General features: G+C 44.4%; 1 protein-coding gene across 2 annotated transcripts in view; it reads left to right on the top strand.

The window, feature by feature from the left end:
- The window catches only part of LOC139556355 (calcipressin-2-like), a 102,650-nt gene extending 87,057 nt beyond the window's left edge, over positions 1–15,593 (top strand). For both annotated transcript variants that reach the window (XM_071370232.1, XM_071370233.1), the window contains one exon: positions 12,902–15,593. In XM_071370232.1, coding sequence (XP_071226333.1) covers positions 12,902–13,059 — 158 coding nt within the window. In that variant the 3' untranslated portion in view covers positions 13,060–15,593. The remainder of the gene's footprint in view (positions 1–12,901) is intronic.
- Positions 15,594–20,759: the final 5,166 nt, after the last annotated feature.

Raw genomic sequence — 20,759 nt, 5'->3', positions numbered from 1 at the left:
TACAAACTGAATATACTTACCTGCAACCTGCCTCACCCAATGTGGTACGGATCTGATATTTTTATACTTTAGAATCGGAACCCCCATCAGAAGCTAGCCAGCTAACTAGCTGCAAGCTAGTAGTCAGTTAGCCACTGCTAGCGGTCTTCACCATTAACTCGGACACCAGCCAGCTTCAGCTTGGTCAATACCTGCCAGTCTGCACAGCGCGATATCAACCCAGAGCATATCGGACTGCTTTTTCTCTACCTCATCACTGGATTCCTGCCGCAAGCCCTGGTCCATTACACCGGATCATCGCAGCTACCTAGCTGCATTCGAGTGGCTACTACTGGCTAACGCCTATGTCCCGTTGTAAGCACCAGTTAGCGTTGAGCTAGCCTTGAGCTAGACCCATCTCCCGGCTAGCCAAGAGGTCTACCAGCTAATTCTTGGGCTACAATACCTCTTTTGCCAATTGGCCTGGACCCTTTATTGCTGACACGGAGCCCCGCCAATCCATCACGACTGGTCTGCCGACGTAATCGTCCGAGCTAGTTTCAACAGGCTTTTTCATTGCGACATCACCGAAGGCCCATCTGCTATCCCTGGCCCGCTAGCTGTCTGAATCGCCGTGTCTCCAGCTCGCCTAGCCTAGTAGCAACTACTGAACGGCTCCCTGACTAACCTGTTGCTGCTCATTGGACCCTATGATCACTCGGCTACACATGCCTCTTCCTAATGTCAACATGCCTTGTCTATTGCTGTTTTGGTTAGTTATTATTGTCTTATTTCACTGTAGAGCCCCCAGCCCTGCCCAACATGCCTTAGATAGGCCTTTTGTCCCACCCCCCACACATGCGGAGACCTCACCTGGCTTAACTGGTGCCTCTAGAGACAAAACCTCTCTCATCATCACTCAATGCCTAGGTTTACCTCCGCTGTACTCACATCCTACCATACCCTTATCTGTACATTATGCCTTGAATCTATTGTTCCACGCCCAGAAATCTGCTTCTTTTACTCTGTTCCAAACGCACTAGACGACCAGTTCTTATAGCCTTTAGCCGTACCCTTATCCTACTCCTCCTCTGTTCCTCTGGTGATGTAGAGGTTAACCCAGGTCCTGCAGCCCCCAGCACCACTCCTTTTCCCCAGGCACTCTTATTTGTTGACTTCTGTAACCGTAAAAGCCTTGGTTTCATGCATGTTAACATCAGAAGCATCCTCCCTAAGTTTGTTTTATTCACTGCTTTAGCACACTCTGCCAACCCTGATGTCCTAGCCGTGTCTGAATCCTGGCTAAGGATGGCCCCCAAAAATTCTGACATTTCCATCCCCAACTACAACATTTTCCGCCAAGATAGAACTGCCACAGTGGGTGGTGTTGCAATCTACTGCAGAGATAGCCTGCAGAGTTCAGTCATACTATCCAGGTCTGTGCCCAAACAGTTCGAGCTTCTACTTTAAAAAATCCACCTTTCCAGAAAGAAGTCTCTCACTGTTGCGCTTGTTATAGACCGCACTCAGCCCCCAGCTGTGCCCTGGACACCATATGTGAATTGATTGCTCCCCATCTATCTTCAGAGTTCGTACTGTTAGGTGACCTAAACTGGGATATGCTTAACACCCCGGTCGTCCTACAATCTAAGCTAGATGCCCTCAATCTCACACAATTATCAAGGAACCTACCAGGTACAACCCTAAATCCGTAAACATGGGCACCCTTTTAGATATCATCCTGACTAACCTGCTCTCTAAATACACCTCTGCTGTCTTCAACCAGGATCTCAGCGATCACTGCCTCATTGCCTGCGTCGGTAATGGGTCCATGGTCAAACGACCACCCCTCCTCACTGTCAAACGCTCCCTAAAACACTTCAGCAAACAGGCCTTTCTAATCGACCTGGCCCAGGTATCCTGGAAGGATATTGACCTCATCCCGTCAGTAGAGGATGCCTGGTTGCTCTTTAAAAGTTATTTCCTCACCATCTTAAATAAGCATGCCCTGTTCAAAAAATGTTGAACTAAGAACAGATATAGCCCTTGGTTCACGCCAGACTTGACTGCCCTTGACCAGCACAAAAACATCCTGTGGCGTTCTGTATTAGCATCGAATAGCCCCCGCGATGCAACTTTTCAGGGAAGTCAGGAACCAATATACACAATCAGTTTGAAAAGCTAAGGATAGCTTTTTCAAACAGAAATTTGCATCCTGTAGCACTAATTCCCAAAAGTTTTGGGACACTGTAAAGTCCATGGAGAATAAGAGCACCTCCTCCCAGCTGCCCACTGCACTGAGGCTAGGAAACACTGTCACCACCGATAAATCTACGATAATTTCAATAAGCATTTTTCTACAGCTGGCCATGCTTTCCACCTGGCTACCCCTACCCCGGCCAACAGCTCTGCAGCAACTTGCCCCCCCCCACTTAGAATATGTGGACAACTACAAATACCTAGGTGTCTGGTTAGACTAAACTCTCCTTACAGACTCACATTAAGCATCTCTAGTACAAAATTAAATCTAGAATCGGCTTCCTATTTCGCAACAAAGCCTCCTTCACTCAAAGCCTCCAAACATACCCTCGTAAAACTGACTATCCTACCGATCCTTGACTTCGGCAATGTCATTTACAAAATAGCCTCCAACACTCTACTCAGCAAACTGGATGTAGTCTATCACAGTGCCATCCATGTTGTCACCAAAGCCCCATATACTACCCACCACTGCGACCTGTATGCGCTCGTTGGCTGGCCAACGCTACATAATCTTTGCCAAACCCACTGGCTCCAGGTCATCTATAAGTCCTTGCTAGGTAAAGCCCCACCTTATCTCAGCTCACTGGTCACCATAGCAACACCCACCCGTAGCACACGCTCCAGCAGGTATATTTCACTGGTCATCCCCAAAGCCAACACCTCTTTGGGTTCCTTCCAGTTCTCTGCTGCCAATGACTGGAACGAATTGCAAAAATCACTGAAGCTTGGAGACTTATATCTCCCTCTCTAATCTCCCTCTCTAACTCTAGCTGTCAGAGCAGCTTACCTTACGATCACTGTACCTGTACACAGCCAATCTGTAAATAGCACACCCAACTACCTCATCCCCATGTTATTATTTATCTTTTTGCTCTTTTGCACCCCAGTATCTCTACTTGCACATCATCATCTGCACATCTATCACTCCAGTGTTAATGCTAAATTGTAATTATTTCTATTTATTGCCTTACCTCCCTAATATTTTACATTTGCACACACTGTACATAGATTTTTCTATTGTGTTATTGACTGTACGTTTGTTTATGTGTAACTCTGTGTTGTTGTTTTTGTCGCACTGCTTTGCTTTATCTTGGCCAGGTCGCAGTTGTAAATGAGAACTTGTTCTCAACTGGCCTACCTGGTTAAATAAAGGTGAAATAAAAAATGTAATTAAAAAAATGGAGCCTTAACAGTTTTATCTGTCAGTTTCTTAACAGGTGCATGTTTATCAATAATTGGAAGAAGCAATTTCATAAATTCATTAAGTGCAGTATCTGGTGCTCCTCATTAATCACATCAGACCAACAAATATTGTTAACATCATCCACATAACAGTCACAGCAAAATATTTAGTATGATCTCTTGTACACTATTTCAGGCCCAGCTGTTAGAACTTTGGCTTTCCTGGATATCGCCACTATATTGTGATCACTGCATCCAATGGGTACAGATACAGCTTAAGAACAACGTTCTACAGTATTAGTAAAATGTGATCGATACATGTGGATGATCTTGTTCCTGTAGTGTTTGTAAACACCTTAGTAGGTTGATTAATAACCTGAAACAGATTACAGGCACTGGTTACAGTAAGAAGCTTCCTCTTGAGCGGACAGCTTGATGAAAACCAGTCAATATTCAGGTCCCCTATGACGTAAGTAGATGACGTAATGACGCCATGGAAAGTACTAAGCGCACACTTCCAACAACTCAACAAGTTCAAGACAAGCAGTCATTTGAAAGAGTAAGAACATTTCAGCGAGACAAAAAGGCTAAATCCATTAACGCCAAGATAATGGAATTCATTGCCATTGACAATCAACCGTCCTCTGTCGTGGATGATGTTGGCTTTCGCCGACTGGTCGAGCCCCGGTACACACTATTTTTCAGATGTTGCCCTACCGGAGGTACACAGTACTGTTGAAACGTACATGAGCTACTTACATTTAACATTTAAGTCATTTAGCAGACGCTCTTATCCAGAGCGACTTACAAATTGGTGCATTCACCTTATGACATCCAGTGGAACGGCCACTTTACAATAGTGCATCTAAATCTTTTAAGGGGGGGGGAGTGAGAAGGATTACTTTATCCTATCCTAGGTATTCCTTAAAGAGGTGGGGTTTCAGGTGTCTCCGGAAGGTGGTGATTGACTCCGCTGTCCTGGCGTCGTGAGGGAGTTTGTTCCACCATTGGGGGGCCAGAGCAGCGAACAGTTTTGACTGGGCTGAGCGGGAACTGTACTTCCTCAGTGGTAGGGAGGCGAGCAGGCCAGAGGTGGATGAACGCAGTGCCCTTGTTTGGGTGTAGGGCCTGATCAGAGCCTGGAGGTACTGAGGTGCCGTTCCCCTCACAGCTCCGTAGGCAAGCACCATGGTCTTGTAGCGGATGCGAGCTTCAACTGGAAGCCAGTGGAGAGAGCGGAGGAGCGGGGTGACGTGAGAGAACTTGGGAAGGTTGAACACCAGACGGGCTGCGGCGTTCTGGATGAGTTGTAGGGGTTTAATGGCACAGGCAGGGAGCCCAGCCAACAGCGAGTTGCAGTAATCCAGACGGGAGATGACAAGTGCCTGGATTAGGACCTGCGCCGCTTCCTGTGTGAGGCAGGGTCGTACTCTGCGGATGTTGTAGAGCATGAACCTACAGGAACGGGCCACCGCCTTGATGTTGGTTGAGAACGACAGGGTGTTGTCCAGGATCACGCCAAGGTTCTTAGCGCTCTGGGAGGAGGACACAATGGAGTTGTCAACCGTGATGGCGAGATCATGGAACGGGCAGTCCTTCCCCGGGAGGAAGAGCAGCTCCGTCTTGCCGAGGTTCAGCTTGAGGTGGTGATCCGTCATCCACACTGATATGTCTGCCAGACATGCAGAGATGCGATTCGCCACCTGGTCATCAGAAGGGGGAAAGGAGAAGATTAGTTGTGTGTCGTCTGCATAGCAATGATAGGAGAGACCATGTGAGGTTATGACAGAGCCAAGTGACTTGGTGTATAGCGAGAATAGGAGAGGGCCTAGAACAGAGCCCTGGGGGACACCAGTGGTGAGAGCACGTGGTGAGGAGACAGATTCTCGCCACGCCACCTGGTAGGAGCGACCTGTCAGGTAGGACGCAATCCAAGCGTGGGCCGCGCCGGAGATGCCCAACTCGGAGAGGGTGGAGAGGAGGATCTGATGGTTCACAGTATCGAAGGCAGCCGATAGGTCTAGAAGGATGAGAGCAGAGGAGAGAGAGTTAGCTTTAGCAGTGCGGAGCGCCTCCGTGATACAGAGAAGAGCAGTCTCAGTTGAATGACTAGTCTTGAAACCTGACTGATTTGGATCAAGAAGGTCATTCTGAGAGAGATAGCGGGAGAGCTGGCCAAGGACGGCACGTTCAAGAGTTTTGGAGAGAAAAGAAAGAAGGGATACTGGTCTGTAGTTGTTGACATCGGAGGGATCGAGTGTAGGTTTTTTCAGAAGGGGTGCAACTCTCGCTCTCTTGAAGACGGAAGGGACGTAGCCAGCGGTCAGGGATGAGTTGATGAGCGAGGTGAGGTAAGGGAGAAGGTCTCCGGAAATGGTCTGGAGAAGAGAGGAGGGGATAGGGTCAAGCGGGCAGGTTGTTGGGCGGCCGGCCGTCACAAGACGCGAGATTTCATCTGGAGAGAGAGGGGAGAAAGAGGTCAGAGCACAGGGTGGGGCAGTGTGAGCAGAACCAGCGGTGTCGTTTGACTTAGCAAACGAGGATCGGATGTCGTCGACCTTCTTTTCAAAATGGTTGACGAAGTCATCTGCAGAGAGGGAGGAGGGGGGGAGGGGGAGGAGGATTCAGGAGGGAGGAGAAGGTGGCAAAGAGCTTCCTGGGGTTAGAGGCAGATGCTTGGAATTTAGAGTGGTAGAAAGTGGCTTTAGCAGCAGAGACAGAAGAGGAAAATGTAGAGAGGAGGGAGTGAAAGGATGCCAGGTCCGCAGGGAGGCGAGTTTTCCTCCATTTCCGCTCGGCTGCCCGGAGCCCTGTTCTGTGAGCTCGCAATGAGTCGTCGAGCCACGGAGCGGGAGGGGAGGACCGAGCCGGCCTGGAGGATAGGGGACATAGAGAGTCAAAGGATGCAGAAAGGGAGGAGAGGAGGGTTGAGGAGGCAGAATCAGGAGATAGGTTGGAGAAGGTTTGAGCAGAGGGAAGAGATGATAGGATGGAAGAGGAGAGGGTAGCGGGGGAGAGAGAGCGAAGGTTGGGACGGCGCGATACCATCCGAGTAGGGGCAGTGTGGGAAGTGTTGGATGAGAGCGAGAGGGAAAAGGATACAAGGTAGTGGTCGGAGACTTGGAGGGGAGTTGCAATGAGGTTAGTGGAAGAACAGCATCTAGTAAAGATGAGGTCGAGCGTATTGCCTGCCTTGTGAGTAGGGGGGGAAGGTGAGAGGGTGAGGTCAAAAGAGGAGAGGAGTGGAAAGAAGGAGGCAGAGAGGAATGAGTCAAAGGTAGACGTGGGGAGGTTAAAGTCGCCCAGAACTGTGAGAGGTGAGCCGTCCTCAGGAAAGGAGCTAATCAAGGCATCGAGCTCATTGATGAACTCTCCGAGGGAACCTGGAGGGCGATAAATGATAAGGATGTTAAGCTTGAAAGGGCTGGTAACTGTGACAGCATGGAATTCAAAGGAGGCGATAGACAGATGGGTAAGGGGAGAAAGAGAGAATGACCACTTGGGAGAGATGAGGATCCCGGTGCCACCACCCCGCTGACCAGAAGCTCTCGGGGTGTGCGAGAACACGTGGGCGGACGAAGAGAGAGCAGTAGGAGTAGCAGTGTTATCTGTGGTGATCCATGTTTCCGTCAGTGCCAGGAAGTCGAGGGACTGGAGGGAGGCATAGGCTGAGATGAACTCTGCCTTGTTGGCCGCAGATCGGCAGTTCCAGAGGCTACCGGAGACCTGGAACTCCACGTGGGTCGTGCGCGCTGGGACCACCAGATTAGGCTGGCCGATGCCACGAGGTGTGGAGCGTTTGTATGGTCTGTGCAGAGAGGAGAGAACAGGGATAGACAGACACATAGTTGACAGGCTACAGAAGAGACTACGCTAATGCAAAGGAGATTGGAGTGGCAAGTGGACTACGTGTCTCGAATGTTCAGAAAGTTAAGCTTACGTAGCAAGAATCTTATTGACTAAAATGATTAAGATGATACAGTACTGCTGAAGTAGGCTAGCTGGCAGTGGCTGCGTTGTTGACTTTGTAGGCTAGCGGCAGTTGTTGACTTTGTAGGCTAGCTGGCAGTGGCTGCGTTGTTGACACTACACTAATCAAGTCGTTCCGTTGAGTGTAATAGTATCTACAGTGCTGCTATTCGGGGGCTAGCTGGCTAGCTAGCAGTGTTGATTACGTTACGTTGCGTTAAAAGAACGACAATAGCTGGCTAGCTAACCTAGAAAATCGCTCTAGACTACACAATTATCTTTGATACAAAGACGGCTATGTAGCTAGCTATGTAGCTAGCTACGATCAAACAAATCAAACCGTTGTACTGTAATGAAATGAAATGAAAATGTGATACTACCTGTGGAGCGAAGCGGAATGCGACCGGGTTGTTGAGTGCAGAAGTTCTATTCGGTAGACGTTGGCTAGCTGTTGGCTAGCTAGCAGTGTCTCCTACGTTAAGGACGACAGATAGCTGGCTAGCTAGCCTCGGTAAATTAAGATAATCACTCTAAAACTACACACTCTAAACTACACAATTATCTTGGATACGAAGACAGCAAAGACAACTATGTAGCTAGCTAACACTACACTAATCAAGTCGTTCAGTTGGGTGTAATAGTTGCTACAGTGCTGCTATTCGGTAGACGGTGGACGTTTGCTAGCTGGCTAGCTGCTGGGCAGATGGCAGATAGCAGTGTAGACTGCGTTAGGACGACGAAATACGATAATTACGCAATTATCTTTGATACAAAGACGGCTATGTAGCTAGCTAAGAAGAAATTGCTAAGATTAGACAAATTAAACCGTTGTACTATAATGAAATGTAATGAAATGTAATGAAAAGTTATACTACCTGCGGACCAAAGTGCTGCTATTCGGTAGACGGTGGACGTTTGCTAGCTGGCTAGCTGCTGGGCAAAGCAGCTATGGGCGTCACTGCTATTAGCTTCATGACTGACATTTGGACCAGCCGATGTCAGCCACATGAGCATACTGAGTCTGACAGGACAGTGGGTCGACGAGGATTTCATACTGACGAAAGCCGTATTGCATGCTCAAGAATGTGCTGGTTCTCATACCGCTGCTGCCATTTCAATGGCATTTGAGAACATGTTTGAAACTTGGAAACATGAACACACTCCTGGCTCCATTCGAACAACTGACTCGAGAAATAAGCTAATCAACTGCTTCTGCAGCAGACGTGATACCCTCTGTCATGGCATTGAAACGCCTGTTCAACAAAACTGTCGACACAGACCGTGGGGTTAAAACGTACAAAAGTACTCGAGGCTGTGAACAAGCGATTTGGTGGCATTCTCTCTCTCTGAGCCTCTTTACTGTGTCGCCACCATGCTCGATGCTAGGTACAAGGACTGCTACTCTGATGCAGACAAGAAACAGGGTTTATGTGAAATGTTACATACACAGCTGGACAAGATGGAAACGGACACAATGACAGTGCGCACCGAGGAAGAGAGGCCACGGACAGACAGAGCTGAAACTTCACTGCTTGACATGTATGATGAAATCCTAGTTGAGAATGAAACGACTGAACAAATGAACAACAAAACAGCACAGCAAGTAAATGAAGGAAATAGATTTTGATTATGTTTTACTAGTAATGGGGTCATACGTAAATGCCAACAAAATGACTTTTGTGTCAGTGTGGTGTGTGTGTGTGTGTGTGCGGTGTGTGTAACCTTTATTTAACTCGGCAAGTCAGTTAAGAACAAATTCTTATTTACAATGACGGCCTACCCCGGCCAAACCCGGACAACACTGGGCCAATTGTGCGCCGCCCTATGGGACTCTCAATCACGGCCAGATGTGATACAGCCTGGATTTGAACCAGGGACTGTAGTGACGCCTCTTGCACTGAGATGCAGTGCCTTAGTTTGCTGTGTCCCTGTGTGTGTGTGTGTGTGTGTGTGAACTATTTAACTGTACTAGAATGCTTAAAAGGCCGCTAAAATGTTAGTATCGGTTATCAGTATCTGGGTTTTTTTGTCAAGGAAAATATCGGATATCGGTATCGGGCAAAAATGTCATATCGGTGCATCCCTACTTTAGATGTGCCGAGTGAACCTGCAACCACAACACTTCAATAACACTTGACATAAGATCTTCTCTAAGCATTACAGGGATATGGCTCTGAATATATACAGCAACACCTCCCCCATAAGAATTTATGTCTCTTCTATAGATGTTATATCCTTGTATTGCTACTGATGTATCATCAAATTATTTATCTAAGTGAGTCTCAGAAATGGCTAATATATGAATGTTATCTGATGTTAGCAAGGTATTGATTTCATGAACCTTATTTCTAAGGCTACAGTGGCTTGCGAAAGTATTCACCCGCTTGGCATTTTTCCTATTTTCTTACAACCTGGAATTAAAATAGATTTTTGGGGGGTTTGTATCATTTGATTTACACAACATGCCTACCACTTTGAAGATGCAAAATATTTTTTCTTGTGAAACAAACAAGAAATAACAAAAAACTGAAAACTTGAGTGTGCATAACTATTCACCCCCCCAAAGCCAATACTTTGTAGAGCCACCTTTTGCAGCAATTACAGCTGCAAGTCTCTTGGGGTATATATTTTCCTTGATGGCCAAAAAGCTACATTTTAGTCTCATCTGACCAGAGTACCTTCTTCCATATGTTTGGGAAGTCTCCCACATGCCTTTTGGCGAACACCAAACGTGTTTGCTTATTTTTTTCTGGACATTCTTCCGTAAAGCCCAGCTCTGTGGAGTGTACGGCTTAAAGTGGTCCTATAGACAGATACTCCAATCTCCACTGTGGAGCTTTGCAGCTCCTTCAGGGTTATTTTTAGTCTCTTTGTTGCCTCTGATTAATGCCCTCCTTTCCTGGTCAGTGAGTTTTGGTGGGCGGCCCTCTCTTGGCAGGTTTGTTGTGGTGCCATATTCTTTCAATGTTTTAATAATGGATTTAATGGTGCTCCGTGGGATGTTCAAAGTTTCGGATATTTTTTTATAACCAAACCCTGATCTGTACTTCTCCACAACTTTGTCCCTGGCCTGTTTGGAGAGCTCCTTGGTCTTCATAGTGCCGCTTGCTTGGTGGTGCCCCTTGCTTAGTAGTGTTGCAGACTCTGGGGCCTTTCAGAACAGATGTGTATATATATATACTGAGATCATGTGACAGATCATGTGACACTTAGATTGCACACAGGTGGACTTTCTTTAACAAATTATGTGACTTCTGAAGGTAATTGATTGCACCAGATCTTATTTAGGGGCTTCATAGCAAAGGGGGTGAATACATATACATGCACCACTTTTCAGTTTTGCATTTTTGGAAACAAGTTATTTTTTTCATTTCACTAGTTTGTGTAGGTCCATTACATGAAATCCAAATAAAAATCAATTTAAATTGCATGTTGTAATGCAACAAAATAGGAAAAACGCCAAGGGGGGTGAATGTGAATACTTTTGCAAGGCACTGTATATTAAATATGGGCTATTTTCAGCCCTTTCCTGGTTAGCTTATCAGAGAGACATAATACTGAAAAGAGCAGACAAAGCAAGAGGAAAAAAATATACATTCAGTTGTCCATTAATCAATTGGTGTGTGTGTGTATGTGTGTGTGCTGCGGGGTTGAAGCTACGAACCCATAGGCTTGGCTCTCTCATCCCCTCCGGGCTTCTGGGAAGGAGGGTGGACAATGAGCCTGTCATAGCGGATGTAAGCAATGACCCCACGCGCTCTGGCAGCTTTCATGGCTGGGATCAGTTCTTTCCTCTTCTGGCGCACAGCTTCAGGATAGTCCTCATTGAGTAAGATAGATATACTTCCTCTCAAGTTCTTGGCTCTTTCCAGAACAGTTACCTTGTCCTTGAACATCAGGAACTTGACCACTATCGACCTGGGCCTATCACCTGGGCCGGTGGTGGGTTTTACAGTCCTGTGGGCACGCTCCACCTCAAACTTCCTGTGGTCCATCAGTCTCCATCATGTGGAGATTCTGCAATTCCGTCCACAACCATGTTGTTCTACCTTGATTGTCCCTTGAGAGTCTGATTCATCCATCATTGTTATCATAGATTCACACAGAACTGATGTCCTCTCTCAATGACTTACAGATTGCTGTCATTCCCTGTCTTAGGTCAGTTAGGATCACCACTTTATTTTAAGAATGTGAAATGTCAGAATAATAGTAGAGAGAATGATTTCTTTCAGCTTTTATTTCTTTCATCACATTCACCGTGGGTCAGAAGTTTACATACACTGAATTAGTATTTGGTAGCATTGCCTTTAAATTGTTTAACTTGGGTCAAACGTTTCGGGTAGCCTTCCACAAGCTTCCCACAATAAGTTGGGTGAATTTTGGCCCATTCCTCCTGACAGAGCTGGTGTCAGGTTTGTAGGCCTCCTTGCTCGCACACACTTTTTCAGTTCTGCCAACAAATTTTCTATAGGATTGAGATCAGGGCTTTGTGATAGCCACTACAATACCTTGACTTTGTTGTCCTTAAGCCATTTTGCCACAACTTTGGAAGTATGCTTGGGGTCATTGTCCATTTGGAAGACCCATTTGCAACCAAGCTTTAACTTCCTGACTGATGTCTTGAGATGTTGCTTCAATATATCCACATAATTTTCCTGCCTCATGATGACATCTGTTTTGTGAAGTGCACCATTCCCTCCTACAGCAAAGCACACTCACAACATGATGCTGCCACCCACGTGCTTCACGGTTGGGATGGTGTTCTTCGGCATGCAAGCCTCCCCCTTTTTCAAGTTTTATTGGGTGCACACACACAGACAAGCACACTTGTATTGATTGATTTGGCCAACATTACTGTACTAGAATCAGACCTCTTGGCCCAAGGGATGCCGCTGCTATACCTCAGATACATAGACATTCCTAATATGTCACAGAACTTCGAGGTATATCCACTTCTCCATCTTTCCATCTAACATTAATGATTGACATGATATTTGGACATCAACATTAAGCAAAAGGTTTATGGATATTTGTGTTGAATTGATAAACCAGTGACTGCTGCTGTTAGATGGAAAAAGTGCAGCCAGAGGGAGATTTTTTAAATTAATTTAACCAGGCAAGTCAGTTAAGGACAAATTCTTATTTACAATGACAGTCTAGGAACAGTGGGTTAACTGCTTTGTTCAGGGGCAGAATGACAGATTTTTAACATGTCAGCTCGGGGATTCGATCTAGCAACCTTTCGGTGACTGGCCAGGTCCTTATAACCAGATAATTACAAAGACTCTGTATATTCAGCTTCTGCTCACTGAAATGCCCCCAATTCATGAGTAGAAAATCCTAGAGTTTGCCTCGTCATACTGAACGAGGGCTCCCTCTTGAGGTCATGTATTCTACTGTAGAAAAATGTTCTGAGATCTGCTGCTTTGAATTTTGAAACGTCTGCCTTGTACTTACCTTCTGTCTCTGTTTCTCTCGCTCTCTTCTCACTCACTCACTCTGTATACAGGAGAGAAGTTTGAGCTGCATGCGGGAACAGAGTCCACCCCCAGCGTCGTAGTCCACGTGTGCGATAGCGACACAGAGGAGGAGGAAGAGGAACCAAAGAATTGCCCCAAACCAAAAATCATCCAGACCCGGCGCCCTGACCTTCCTGTGTCCAACTGAACTCTGTACCCCTGCCACTTCCTGCCGTAACATCCTCGTGTGGAGGAAGGAGAATTTGACCCCCCCCATCTCTCACAGGAACATTCCCCATGTTCAGCCTTCCCGCCTTAAGGCTGTCCGCCTGGGCCAGAGGGGGAGTGATCTCTGTTCCTCGTCCTCGCCGACATACAGCCGTTGATGTGCTACATGTATGATCACAGAGTTTGTTTCCGTCCACTATCATTTTCACTTTTCTAGTTGCAGCCACCATGCCCTCAGTGATTGGTTCCTCTCTTTATGATTCTGTTGATGTAATGTCACACAGTTAGCAGTGATGGGGCAGCACCTTGCTTTGAGCTCTTAGCGGTTGTGGTGCATGCCAGTTTAAAGAAGCCCATAGGTCGCCTTTATGGACTGTTTGCTGGACGTGTGTTAGCTTTGCTCTCGCACCACTGCGTATGTACCACAAGCACTAATGATGAATAGCACTTCTCTCATCAGGGCATGTTAGCCACTGAGGTGGTGAGGGACTGGCGCTGCATGAATTGAAGTAACCCTAAGGAATATTATAAATACTTAATACTTAAAGTTGTCAGAGGTTGTTCCTCATGTTGTCAGTGCTGTTTGTCGACCATGGGATTTTTTTATCTTGCCAATGCATGCACTGGTCTGATACAGTTTGTGTATTTACTTTGCTCCGTTTGCTGTATGTAACTGTCAATGTGACCTCTCTCTCTTCTCTAACTTCTCTCTCTCCTCCCTGGTTGTTCTGGCTATCGGTGTTCTTCACAGAAAACAATGTTTAAACCTGTTACAAGCCATGCGCCTTCAAGTGAAAACATTATGTACAATGATATTTCTCTGATTTTTCCTCAATGTGAATTTTTCTGTGTCTATGTCTTGTCCCTGACAGTCTGTTTTAAAGAAAGAGGGGAAAAAAGTGAACTAAGAAAATAAACAGAATGGCCTTATAGCCACCTTTTCCTCATAGGGAAAAAATGGATAGCCAATCAGATGTCATCACGTGAAGACAGTCTATAAAGTGCATGGTTACATTTTTATAGAGATATTGTGTTGTTTGAGAACAGTGGTTCAGGCATGGGGTTTCCTTGCAGTCCTTGCAGTGTTTGTGTGCTTCTGTAGAGAGCGAGAAAGAAACATTTATTCAAACTCATAAGGAATAAGAAAATGCATCACAACGATCTTGTGAGGATGAAAAGAAAACAACTTATTATGTTACACAAAATGTTCCAAGTGCTATTACACAGTTTCTGTGAAAATGGTCAAGGGGAATGACACTCACTCACACAATCATTTTTGTTTCCCTTTGTGTGTTTTGTTGAGTTTTTCCTGTGTTGGTTCAATGAGTGTCTTGGTATGCCTGAATAACTTATAGGACTTAGAACAAGCTATGTACAAAATGCATTTAAAATGCCCTGTCTGTTTGTGGAGAACTGGCGTTGTGATCACTTTTGGTCCTTCCTGTTTTAGACACTACACCAACACTGAGATTCTACATTTTTTTGACACACTGATTCCACCCTGGTGCTTTTCTACACTCTAGCCACTCAGACTGTAACCTCACACTGTCTGTCATTTCAATCCCGATCTCTGATGATGATGATAAATCCAATGGTCTGATTTGATGACCCAGTTCAAAGTGTGCTGATTGATAATATGGTTTACTTCACCAAGCTCCAGTAGGTTGCGTTAAATGCCCTTTTCTTCTACCTGCAATATTTTCCCATCTGCTTATAATTGACATTTAAAGCAGATCAAATGTTGTTGGTAATAATGAGCCACTATCTTTTTTGAAAGTCACAGACATCAAATGAAATTGAATGTGGTCCCTATCTATTTCTAAAAACACCAGGTTTGATTCATGTAATATTTATTTCTTTCAAATGGTTTGGGTAACAGTAGTCCTTCGTCCTTGTTTTGTTTCGTACATGCTGGTTTTAAGACACTCTTCCCTCACTGCATTTATCTGATGGTTACCAACAACACAATAACATGCCCCTCTCCGAATGATGTACTACAGCCACCATTACAACCCAAAATGAGGTGACTTGTATACATGCAATGACTTTGTTTCTAGATGTTGGTGTTTTTCGCCTAGACCCCTGGTCTGTTGAATCTGCCCTATAAGCTTGTCCTGCAGTCATATCCTTAAACATAAACACAGTAAGAATTCTGCATGTTGTCAATATGTACCTGTATGTGACTCAAAATGTCCAGATATTTGTATTTTACAGATTTCTTTTTTTCATTATTTTTTTTTATCATATTATTCTCTGTTTTCTTCTGAGAGTCTGTTGGATTGGGAAGTAGTATCAGTGATGGGGGGAACCAATATCTGTATTCTGTAAAACTTGTGCAACACCTTCAATGTACTTGTCATTCTACATGTACAACCTGCCTGCCTACACTAAGAATACATATCTGTATATATTAATCAATACTATTTTTACTGCATTTTTGTACAAATATTCATGGTAGCCATGTAAAAGTAGTTGACATGATTCTACGGTAGTATTAAAAGAGTTTGGTTTTAATGCATTGTCTTGTTTTTAATGTGTCCTATTGTTGCTTATAGGCCTACTGATTTTATAGGAAAATAAGGGGAAAAAGTCTACATCCCCTCCCCAGCCCCCATTTACTAAGAGATTTGACTCCCATCTTGACTCCTCCATTCTCCTAACCTTCACTCAATCACTTTCCCTTCCTTGTGCATCATCAGTGTGTAAGACTAGTCACGGCCAATTTCAGTGTCAATGTCAATTTAAATTGTATTTCTCAAGAGCTATCATCATTATACAGTGTATAATTTTTAACAAAGAGGACATCACTGTGATAAACAACGTTCATCTCTCTCTCGTTCCTTATCGCTTTATCGGCTGTTGGAGAGTGCTTGTTATTTCCCTCAATGTTGCTGTGGGTTTTCTAGGGCAATGCTGTCGCAACAGACATCAATCATTGTTGCCCTCCCCTTCTATCAGTCTTCTACAATATGACACTGATGTTCAGTCAGGCTACAGGCTATGTTTATGTAGGCTTAAACTTTAGAGGGCTAAGTGCTGTGTTGATGGGGTGAACAGGGTCAAAGCAGTTATTTACAACAGTTCTGAAAGTCCATAAAAAGTGGTGTCTTGACTCCCCCTCCTCTCCTCCGTCTCCTGCCTCCTCAGCTGGTCGGTCTAGTGCCAAGATGAAGGTGTGTTTGGCCCTGACATCCAGACATGAAGCACTCTAACTGGCTCCCATATACAGTGGGTTCCTAAATTATTGACACCCTTGATAAGGAGGAGCAAAAATGACTGTGTAAAATGAATAATTCAAATACTGAGCTACGGGTAACTGCCAAAAATAAAGGAAACCCCAACATAGTGTCTTAATAGCGTATTGGGTCACCATGAGCCAGAACAGCTTCAATGCACCTTGGCATAGATTTTATAAGTGTCGAAATCTATCGGAAGGATGTGACACTATTCTTCCATGACAAATTCCATCATTTAGGTGTTTTGTTGATGGTGGTGGAAAACATTGTCTCAGGTGCCGCTCCAGAATCTCCCGTAAGTGTTCAATTCGGTTGAGATCTGGTGACTTGAGACGGCCATGGCGTATGGTTTTCATGCTTATCAAACCATTCAGTGACCACTCGTGCCCTGTGGAGTGTGGGGGGGGGGGGGGGGGGGTCATAGTCATCCTATGGAGGCATAGCCATGGTAGCCAAAATAATGGTCTTCTCAACATCTTCCCAGCACCTGCTTTCAGTATACTTTGTATCCCTAATTTACTCAAGTGTTTCCATTATTTTAGCAGTTACCTGTATATTGTATGCTCCCCAAAAATTGGGAAATTATATTATTTTATACGAATGCAATTGCTCAGGGAAAGAGATTTTGTTTAAACAAGTAATATAATTTTTCTCAAAAAGGTAGTGGTCAAAATGACTGACACCCCTGTTTTCAATAACTCACCTTGCGAGTATAGAGCCCCACAGTGGAGGTGTCATAATACCCATAAAACCTAGCGGTCAGACAGGGAAATGGTTCCAATATTTTTTCCACCATTCATCTTTCCCTTATGGAATTTTAGAAACACTTAAAATAAGGGCTGTGCTTCGTGTAGGCTTATCCTGTCGTGATGTTTTGATAATCATGTAAAGCAAGACTACAAATCCCTGCAAGCTCCTGCACGTCATCTCTAGCTGAGACCTTTGCCAACAGGTAATGTGTCAATTTAAAACTTGCACAAGACAGTTCACAGATTTGACAGTTTAAAGACATGTAGCCAATTTATTCATTACTAAATTTAGCTAATATTAGATAGTTAATCCAGAGATTCTTACCTTTGCCTCGATTCGGCAGTCTCATCCAGATCATAATGGCATTTGTAGTTCTTTATGATAGCCACGTCAGCAGCTAATTAGCATTATATATTTTGTGGGTAAATACAGGTGAATATATTGATAAAAATCACCTTGTCCAAGAAAGATTTACACGGTTATCAAAACGTCATGTCAGGGTAGGCCTATACGAAACACAGCCTTTATTTTAAGTGTTTGGTGGAAAAACTATTAGAACCATTTCCTCGTTTAACCGCTAGGTTTTATGGGTAGTATGACTCATTCTGTGGTACTCCATACTGGCACTGAGCCTTTTTCTAACATGCTTTATGAGTTGGTGAACACATTGGGAGGAATCCCTGCCTGGAAACCGACGTTGAATTCACATCGGGCAGAAATTAGCATTTGAATCAGGAAAGTTTCCTCTCACGACCTCTACAAGCCAGAATGTTGAATAAAATTATATTTTAACGTACTTTACCAGTTCACATTCCTACCGCCAAAAGGACCAACCACATGGACAACCGGTAAAGTATGTTGAAATATCATTTTATTCAGCATTCTGGCTTACAGAGGTTGTGAGAGGAAACTTTCCTGATTCATTTCTGTTCATGTTCATTTCTGCCCGACATAGAATTCAATGCAATTCAACGTCGGGTTTCCAGGCAAGGAGGGATCTTAGACCATTCCTCCATACAGAATCCTTACAGATCCTTGATATCCTTTGTGTGCGCTTATGGACTGCCCTCTCAATTCAAACCACAGGTTTTCAATGGGTTTCAAGTCCGGAGAATGATATGCCCATTTCAAAAAGTAGCTTTTGTGGCCAATTAATAATTTCTTTGTGGATTTTGAAGTGTGCTTGGGGTAATTGTCTTGCTGGAAGATCCACTTGCGGCCAACTTTCAGCCTCCTGGCAGAGGCAACCAGGTTTTTAACTAAAATGTCCTGGTACTTGGTAAAGTTCATGATACCGTTGACCTTAACAAGGGCCCCCAGGACCAGTGGAAGCAAAATAGCTCCCTAACATCAAAGATCAACCACTGTGTTTTACAGTAGGTACTGGGTTCTTTTCTGCTCATGCGTTCTCATTCAGATGCAAAACCCTCCACTGGTGGTTGTGGCCAAAGAGATATATTTGTGTCATCCAACAAATGTAAACGCCTGGAGTCTGCCAAACGGAATTGCCACTTAAATTGGAACAGGTGCTTTGGTCAGATGACATGAAAATAGATCTCTTTGGCCATGCACACCAGTGGTGGGTTTTGTGTCAAAATGGTGAATGCATAAGCAGAAAAGAACCCTGTAAAATATGGTTCAGTCTTACTGTATCTGCAAATAAAGTCTTTGACTAGCTCTATTCACAGTGACAGTATAACTTCTTGGACATCAGCTCAGTAAGGTGTGGTGTACTGTCCTCTAGAGGAGACATGTAGAACCCACAGGCTTGGACTATAGGGTGAGAAGAATGCCTGCTTATGGTCACAACAATGATATCAATATTGCCAAATTTAAAACATTCACCAGGGTTGGAAAGTAAAATAGTTTTCTTGTAGGGTTAGGATTAGAGTTTGGGTTAGTGTTACTCCTGTAAGTACAATGTAGTACCAGTCTAGGGTTAGAATTAGTGCTATAGTTGTAGGTGCATTGTATTACCAGTCTAAGGGTTAGGGTTAGTGTTACACTAACCCTAACCATAATCCTTAAACATACATTGTAGTACAGCCATAGCACTCACCCCCTTCTATTTCATTGCGTAATAAAAATTCACAGCAGTAGAAATAAATCAAGTTGCAATATATGCATGGGCCACTGGGGGGCAGTAAACACCTTCCCATTTTATAGGCTGACAGTTTTAGGGCCAAGTTTATTAAGCAACTGAGATTAGATTTTATGGGCGTTATTAAAAGTAATGATCATATCATCATGAAGTGAAATACCACCATGAAGTAGTTAGTCTATGACTGCCTGTTTTCATGAAGATAATGTTGAAACCCCACTATAGTGCTATTATGGCATGGGTCCTCAGATCCTCAAAAGGTTCTACAGCTGCACCATCAAGAGCATCCTGACTGGTTGCATCACTGCCTGGTATGGCAACTGCTCGGCCTTAGACCGCAAGGCACTACAGAGTGTAGTGCGAACGGCCCAGTACATCACTGGGGCCAAGCTTCCTGCCATCCAGGACCTCTATACCAGGCGGTGTCAGAGGAAGGCCCAAAAAATGGTCAAAGACTCCAGCCACCCTAGTCATAGACTGTTCTCTCTGCTACCGCACAGCAAGCGGTACCGGAGTGCCAAGTCTAGGTCCAAGAGGCTTCTAAACAGCTTCTACCCCCAAGCCATAAGACCCGTGAACACCTAATCAAATGGCAACCCATACTATTTGCATTGCCCTCTCCCCCTCGTTTACACCTCTGCTACTCTCTGTTGTTATCATCTATGCATAGTCACTTTAATAACTCTACCTATATGTACATATTATCTCAACTAACCGGTGCCCCCGCACATTGACCCCCTGTATATAGTCTCACTTTTGTTATTTTACTCCTGCTCTTTAATTACTTGTTACTTGTATATCTTATTCTTATCCGTATAATCCGTATTTCAACTGCATTGTTGGTTAGGGGCTTGTAAGTAAGCATTTCACTGTAAGGTCTACACCTGTTGTATTCGGTGTATGTGACTAATACAATTTGATTTGATTTACGACAGATAGTGAACCACTGTACAAAATAATAATTTCAGACCAGCTCTAGCTGTTCCATTGCTCAAGTGTAGAAATATGTTTTGTAAAGATGTTGCATCATCTTTTGGTAAATGTGTGTGGGCGTATCAATGGTTGTTTTGGCGGGCGGTGCTGTGTGACTTTCTGTATGTGCATACATACAGGTACAGTTGAAGTCGGAAGTTTACATATACCTTAGCCAAATACATTTAAACTCAGTTTTTCACAATTCCTGACATTTAATCCTAGTGAAAATTCCCTGTCTTAGGTCAGTTACGATCACCACCTCATTTTAAGAATGTGAAATGTCAGAATAATAGTAGAGAGAATGATTTCTTTCAGCTTTTATTTCTTTCATCACATTCCCAGTGGGTCAGAAGTTTACATACAATAAATTAGTATTTGGTAGCATTGCCTTTAAATTGTTTAACCTGGGTCAAATGTTTCGGGTAGCCTTCCACAAGCTTCCCACAATAAGTTGGGTGAATTTTGGTCCATTCCTCCTGACCGAGCTGGTGTCAGGTTTGTAGGCCTCCTTGCTCGCACACAGTTTTTCAGTTCTGCCCACAAATTTTCTATAGGATTGAGGTCAGGGCTTTGTGATGGCCACTCCAATACCTTGACTTTGTTGTCCTTAAGCCATTT

Source organism: Salvelinus alpinus, chromosome 27 (genome assembly GCF_045679555.1).
Source record: "Salvelinus alpinus chromosome 27, SLU_Salpinus.1, whole genome shotgun sequence".
Lineage (NCBI taxonomy): Eukaryota > Metazoa > Chordata > Actinopteri > Salmoniformes > Salmonidae > Salvelinus > Salvelinus alpinus.
The sequence above is the reverse complement of the archived record's forward strand: the minus strand, read 5'-3'. Positions and strand labels throughout refer to the sequence as shown.